The sequence below is a fragment of the Poecilia latipinna genome, unplaced genomic scaffold, assembly GCF_001443285.1.
Source record: "Poecilia latipinna isolate Pla-1442-1.1 unplaced genomic scaffold, P_latipinna-1.0 Scaffold24, whole genome shotgun sequence".
Classification (NCBI taxonomy): Eukaryota; Metazoa; Chordata; class Actinopteri; order Cyprinodontiformes; family Poeciliidae; genus Poecilia; species Poecilia latipinna.
In genome coordinates this window covers 325997-333380 of record NW_015112640.1, presented here as the reverse complement: position 1 = coordinate 333380, position 7384 = coordinate 325997, and the positions used below count along the sequence as shown (strand labels likewise).

General features: G+C 39.2%; 1 protein-coding gene across 2 annotated transcripts in view; it reads right to left on the bottom strand.

Annotated features, from left to right (window-relative positions):
• The window catches only part of srgap3 (SLIT-ROBO Rho GTPase activating protein 3), a 69016-nt gene extending 61695 nt beyond the window's left edge, over positions 1 to 7321 (bottom strand). For both annotated transcript variants that reach the window (XM_015037120.1, XM_015037128.1), the window contains exon 1: positions 7134 to 7321. In XM_015037120.1, the coding sequence (XP_014892606.1) occupies positions 7134 to 7197 (64 nt within the window). In that variant the 5' untranslated portion in view covers positions 7198 to 7321. The remainder of the gene's footprint in view (positions 1 to 7133) is intronic.
• Between the last annotated feature and the right edge of the window lie 63 nt (positions 7322 to 7384).

Genomic DNA, 7384 nt, shown 5'->3' with positions numbered 1-7384 from the left:
TTTTTTTTTTATATTATTTTTTATGTTTTAAACAATTTGAATGACTCAAATGAGAAGTGAACACTTGCACTGACTGGCACTGAGTAGCCATGAAAATGAAGCTGTTTGTCTGCTTTCAAAGGCCTTTCTTAGCTTCATTAATGCCAACACATGGATTGAGGAACTATTCAAACACTGTTAAATGATAAATAACGCTCGACAGAGCTGCATTTTCTTGAAAGGCTAATTATATCTAGAGAACTTGTGAAACAGACAGAACAACGTCTCTGTTAATCAAGTCGCAGCTGCATTCATCACACTGAGCTTTGAGACGCCAAATAAAAGCTGATTCTGAACTCTGAAGCAAAACAGACAGAGTTGGATGATACCGTACATGAGCATGACAACTCAAAAATGTCTTGTAAAAGGTAAAATAAGGTTGTGTATTTTAAAGACGCTCCGCTCTGAATTTTCTAGGCCAATTTTTTAGGTTTTTCAAAGCTTCAACCAGCTGGCTGATTGTCTGTACCCGCTTTTCTTGCAGGGTTGTGGGGGGCCTGGTGCTATCTCCAGCTTTAATTGGGTAAGAGGTGGGGTACACTCTTTACGGGGAAACAGAACGACACAAAACAGAGCCGTGAACACACACACACACACACCTACACGGAGAGCAATTTAGAGACACTAATTAACTTAAGAGTCATAGTTTTGCACTGTGCGGGAGGGAAACTGAAAACATTAAATACATTTTTTGAAGCCTTCCTGCTGTAAATGGTCATTATTATTATTTATATTAGCAGCAGGATGACATACGGCGTGAAATAAAAGGATATTATGAACAGTTCGCTAGTGATGAGACATGATACACTGTTTCATATGCATCTAAGAAAACATTTAGGTCTCCCTTTGTATTTGTAATGTTTGATTTTATGTCTACTCTGTTTAAAGTTTAAAACAATAAACTACATAAAAATGACAAGATGAAAGAAAAAAGCGGAATACATTAGCGGCGTGTACGGTTGGTTGATTTCTGTGCATATTTATTGGTTGTTATTAATACATTTATGCAAGCCGACATTTGAATTCACATTTTTATCTCCTCTGGAAAATGTTTAAAGGTTATCAAGGCTTCAATAGTGAATGAAGACATCTTGATATAATCCTTTTTTAAAAGTCCAATAAATACAAATAAATGATAGTATTTCACTGACTGATAGCGACTTCTGTGCTGCTGAAAACTTAGATAGTTTTTAGGTAATAAATAATTTGTTAAATATTAGTATATTTGCTCTACAAAAATGAATAATGAATGAAACATTAGAATCCCATTAATTATTTTATGTTTTAGGTGCTACAGTGTTCTCTAAACCAATTTAAAAAACACCAACTAAATGGAGCCATTGGACCACCGTCCACTGACTATAATGGTTAAGGCTTCCAGATAAAATAAATGTACCATAAATTAATTTGTAGCACAGGACTATGAATTAATTGAATAATTATCGAAATAATTATAAATCTTTTTTTTACTTAAAATCATGATGTATGATTTAAGTTTGATGCACATTTATTAGGGCATTTAATACATTTCTGGCACATTCTGGTAAACAATTACTAACACAGTGGACCTTGTTATTCAAAGGACTAAAACATCATGAATGATTGCCAATAGCCAAAAATCTGTGAATATTTGAGACCGCTTTCAAAAACGTCTATCACTGCTTATTTTAAAAGTTCAAACACCACATTCATTTTTTATTTAATAACTTGGGGAATTCGTGAAATAAATTGCAAGAGGGAAGTTGTTGATGGGGTCTAACAGATTAGTTGGACCCCAGTCTGTTTTAGTGCAACTCGTTAAAGTTTATGCTTTGCCTGCTGCAGCCTTCTGTCTCTGCAATGAGAGGTGAAATCCACCCCCAAACCAGTCATTGCATTTACAACATGTTCCTGTTTGCATGTTGAAAACTGACTTACCCATAGTCCACTTAACTATCACTTGACACTTTTAGATTAAAAAAAACATGAAGCTTAGAGAAGCAAAAGAAGAAAAACATATAACTTAGATGGAAATATTAGGAAGCAGATTTCCTAATGCCCCAATCTCCAGCTTTGTCATGTTTTAATAACTCACTGCAGTTTCACACAAACCAAAGCAGCCCAGAGAGGAGGTGAATTTATTGGGCCGTACAATAAACAAGCTGTCCCACTCAAGATTAATGCCCTAACAGCAAATTAATTAAATTTCCTTTGCCAATGTTCACTTAGTCTGCAGCAGGTTTGCCCAACAAGCAGGAAGCCGGAGGATCCACATTAAATGACTCAGCGTGACCAACTCCTCTGCTCTCTGTCTGTTCCTGCACAGCAGCTTCCTGCTGCCTGGCACGACCTCAACGACCAACTAACCAAAAGCCCGGAGCTCAGCTAACACTGGACCAAAGTTACTACCAAAAGCATTAGCATCCCTGGAATATTTTCAAATTAATGCACTTTGTATGACAGAACAACGCAATGTAGCGTACAATGCTGAAGTAGAAAAAAAAAACTAGATTTTTCAACTTTCTACAAATTTGGAGATCAAACACACTGTGTTTATTTATTTATTTTAAGAGACCCTTTACTTCGACACTAATAAATAAAATCCTGTGCAACCAAATGTCTTCTGATGTTGCCTATTGGTACACATGTCACTTAATCTCAGTTTGAAGCCAGTTATTCTGTGAAGGCATCAGAGGTTTGTCAGACAATTATTGAACTGACAAAATAGCGTCGTGAAGACCAGCAGAAACAGCAGACAGGTCAGGGATAAAGTTTAAAACGTGGCATCCCAAGCTTATCACACAGCAATGTTCAATCCAGAATGTGGAAGAAGATCAGATTAGACTGAAGTGCTACATGATACATACATGATATGCTCTTTCTGTGGCAGAGGCGAATAATGCTCACCCCCTGAAAACACTATCACAGTAAAACATGATGATGGCAACATTATGAGTGTAAAAACACTGCTTTTCTGTGTTTTTTTTTTTTTTTACTTCTCTTTGTAAATGTAAGCAGTAAAAGTTCAAAAGGAAGCCTTAACACAGAGGTATTAAAATTTTACCTCCTGTTCATTTGAAGTGTGCATTTTTGACTTACGGTCTCATAACTTTGTACAGCTGGAGGACACTGATAATTTTTCATGAGTTGTTTCATGTCTTAATTTACCAACTCAAGGCAGTTCTTTGGAAGAACAAGTAGCCCAGATAAGATCATTTTAAAACTGTAAGCTCACATTTTGTCAAATTACAAGCACAAACAACGTATTTAATTGGGATTTTATGTCTCGGATGAACAGGAAATAGCAAATAATTGCAGGAAAACGATATTTGGTTTTCAAAAAGTATAGTATACCCCCTTTACTTCCATACTACTAACTTGAATACCATCCAACCAAATACCTTCAGACGGCAGCTTATGCTATTCTAAGTGTGGTGCAGAACTGACACAGGTGATGGTGTATCACCCTGATCACACCATCGTCTTCACATCGTCTTCATAAAAAATGATGGCAGCAGCTTCAAGCTGTGGTGACAGGGAAGCTGCTCAGAGCTAACGGGAAGATGGACAGAGGTAAGTACAGAACAGACCTCGTTGAAAAACCGAGAACCGAGGTTCACCTTCCAGCAGGATAAGTCCAAACATACAACCCGACTTCAAGGAATGTTTTAGATCAGAGCCCATTCATGTGTTTGGATCTAAATCAAATCAAAAACACTGAATTAAATATGACTGAGCTTGAGTTATTTGGCGAATGAGAAAAGGCATCAATATAAAACTGTTAATGAACTTACAGTTTTATTTAAGTATCATTTTAAGCACATTTTTCTTCTCTTTTGAGACTAGGCTCTGTTTGTTGTTGGTGTAATTCAAAATAAATTCTGAAAAAATACATTGAATGTACACTGTATGTCTGTAAAATGGCAAAATATCAAAACGCAGATATAGATCCTTTTGTAAGACAGTGTAAATTATTTAATTGAACATAAATGCGATTTTAAATGCAATAATCTGAAGCAATAAAAAAAAACAGATCACTCCATCATTTGCATGTAAAACACCATAAGAAAAACACTATTATGTGAAAACAGCAGATGAAAACAGGAGGGGTGAAGTTTTACTGAACTCCATCCAGGGGACAGAATCAGTGATTAATTGCTGTGTGGGATTCAGGAAATGCAGCCAACAGATCCTGCAGTTAATTAAGTCAATTTAAAGTGCAGCAAAAGGAAAAAGAAAAAACTAAACACCATACCAGTTGAATAAAACAAGTCCTGCTGAAACAGACATTTAGGTGTTTGACTATTCAGGCTTAAAGCGTAGTGATAAATCACCGAGCTCTACTTCTTATCCATTTTTTTTAAAACATTTAAAGCACATATGTGTATATAATAATGAGGGAGCATAGCTTTACGGACACAGATTTTATCGTAAATGTCAAGCAGCTGCTGTTAGTTTAGCCCACTTCACAAGCTTCCTGTAAAACTTGGCAAAAAGGAGGAGGCAGCGCCGCAGTCCAGCAACCACATGGTGGTGAGCTACAAAACAGAGTCCAGGCTCCTCAGCCACTCTGTCTCTCCCTCCCCGTTCAGGCCTGGAGCCCTCCTCTATTGACATGCAAATGAAAGATCAGCCAGCTGAACAGCTTGAATAAAGTGGACACCCTCACCCAGGCTCCTTAAGAGTCTCTGCTTACGCAGCCGGTCTCGGGGGTCGTCAGGAATTCATCGGTGGCAGGGGGTTAAAATTTTAGCACAGCGGTTTGCAGCTCTTTATGGGGAGAGGGTTATATTTCACGTCATGTGCAAGCTTGCGGACTCAAACAAGTCTATTATTTGCCCCTGGCAAATGCACTAACAGTTTTTTATCCTTTGTTGTATCGCTGAAACCAGCTATTTTTCTGTCAGTTGCTTTATTATGTATGCGCTTTAATAGGCAACTGACAGCTATTTTTCTGTCAGTTGCCTATTAAAGCGCATACATAATAAAGCACCCCCGCCGCCTTGTTATGACCTAATCAGTGACACTCGGATGATATGGCCCCATCTGCCATGTTGACTGCACATTAACCATAAAGTAATAACTCACAATGAGACAGGTGCAATTCCCAATCTGAATATCATTATGGCTCACTCACTGCCTGCTCCGGCTCGTAACGTCGCCTTTGTGTTTGTGAGGTGGCGGCAGTGGAGAGCAAGGGCGCTCTGTGTGCCCGCGGGCCGTTTACAACACGCCAGCTGTGAATGAGAAACAAGCAGCAGTCTGCGTGAATTAACGTCCGCGGTTTGAAGGGGTGCTGCCTAACGAAAAAGGAGGCTGCAAGCGGGGCCCGGATACGTGACACGGGAGCAGTTCAGCCACAATACCGCTGGATCTGAGCTGAATAAATGACGCCTGAGTCACTAGAAACGGCCTGCAGAAGGGCAGGAAGCAAGACGGGATAGATGAGCAGTGACACGTTTACACAAATCTTTTTTTTTTTTTTTTAAACACAAAGAAAGGTGGCTCAGTTATAGCTTCAGTGGAGAGTGAATGGACAGAGCTCTCGACCCTTAAATTTTTTAATATTTGTTTAAGAGGAACACTTGCAAGTGAGGTGATCGAAGTTGTTCTTGCAAATCCACTCTAAAATGTAAATGTTTTCTCAGTTAGCATAAGTTTAATGCCACAATGACCACCGTAATGTCCAGTTCTGGCATTCCAGTACAGGTATGGGCTGGTTGAGATTCCTACTAAACGTGAGTAAAAAAGTAAATAAAACTTCCAAAGCACCTTGAACTTCCCTGCTGCTGGTGAAATGTGCTTTACAAATAAACATGAATTGACTTGACTTGATCCTGTTATTTACACATGATTTAAAAAGCAGAAAAACCTTAAAAAATATAAGACATGATTATCGGAGTTACGATAATGTAGTAAACATTTATACAAAGAATTAAGAAAAAAAAAACAATACATTTACACAAAGTAATAGTTTTCAAGTGCTAAGGGCAAATAATATTATAACATTTCACAATGCTTTTCAGTGGCAGGAATCCCAGACGGAGCAATCAAGTGATATTATAATCGAGCGGAACAAGTAAAAACCGAGCTGGAAAGTCAAATCGTTCCATCCTATAACGTGAACAAGGTAGTAAAATGTGTTTATGTGTGTTTATATGTGTTTACCGCTTACTGAACCCAAAATTAAATAACAGTGTGTAGTCGCTTTGCTTTCAGCCATGTGACCAGCAGAAGTTTTTAACCCATAACTTTTTAAGACTTACACTAACTTTATGGAGCGTCCCTGAATAAATATAAACAGGCATTCCTGTTGATGTTTTTTAACACGCGATGTTTCCAAACAGTGAATATAATGTCTTCTTGCAACTGAAGATAATGTGTAGTTGGCTTATTTCAGCCAGCTGGCTGGCAATGTGCAGTAACAAACAGTGTAGGGGCAATGATACAGCCAAAGGAAACATCAGTCGCTGCAGGGATGGTGGAAAATGTTGTCCATTTTGAAACAGTTACTGTGCTAAACCTTGGTTTGCTTTGATACCCATGGAGAACTGATGATGCATCAGCTTATTGTGGGAGCATAAATGTGTCAAAGGCTGAGGGGTCGAGGTAACCCGAGCAAATGGGATTCATGGGAAGGAACCAGCCATCCATTATGATTGCAATAATTAGCATTTTATGTCACTGCATGTGTGCATTTAATTTGTTTGCCCCAATTTTTCCATCAAGCAAAAACAGCAAGCCAAATCCAGACTGACAGAAGAAAAGATCGCAAACCAGACCACCATCCTGCAGTCATTTCCACACAGGGATCATTTCACCCAGCAACAAAGCGTGCAAAGCCACCTTCAACCCACATGCACACGTCCACCCCACCGGCTGCTGGTGAATTAGTGAAAGGAGAAGGAGACATGGAAATATAGCTACGGGTTGTTGGGGTTTTTTTTTTTTGCACTCTTAAGGCATGCCAGCGCATTCAGTGGCTGTCGCGGATTACCTGTCACCTGACTGCTGGAGCGGTCTGTCAGCGCTTTACAGTACAAAGGTGGTGCCACTTCAGCCCGTCATTAGAAAGCACCGAGCGAGGACTCAGTAACACCGGATTCCTCACGCACCTTTCACTTGGGTCTCGTACTCCGCTATGATCTCCTTATCCTTCTTGGTTTTCGTGGATGACATGGCTCCTCAGGCTTCAGGGTGAGACCCCCGATGATCGAGGACTCTCTTCGGTGTCGATCTCCCCCTCCGACTTGCAGGACTGCGGCGCGTTTCCTCCGTTTTTCTCTTTTCCTTTTTTTTTTTTTTTTTTTTTTTTTTTTTTTTTTTTAACCCCCCTTTTTGGGCCCTTAAAAAAGGAAAGGGGGGT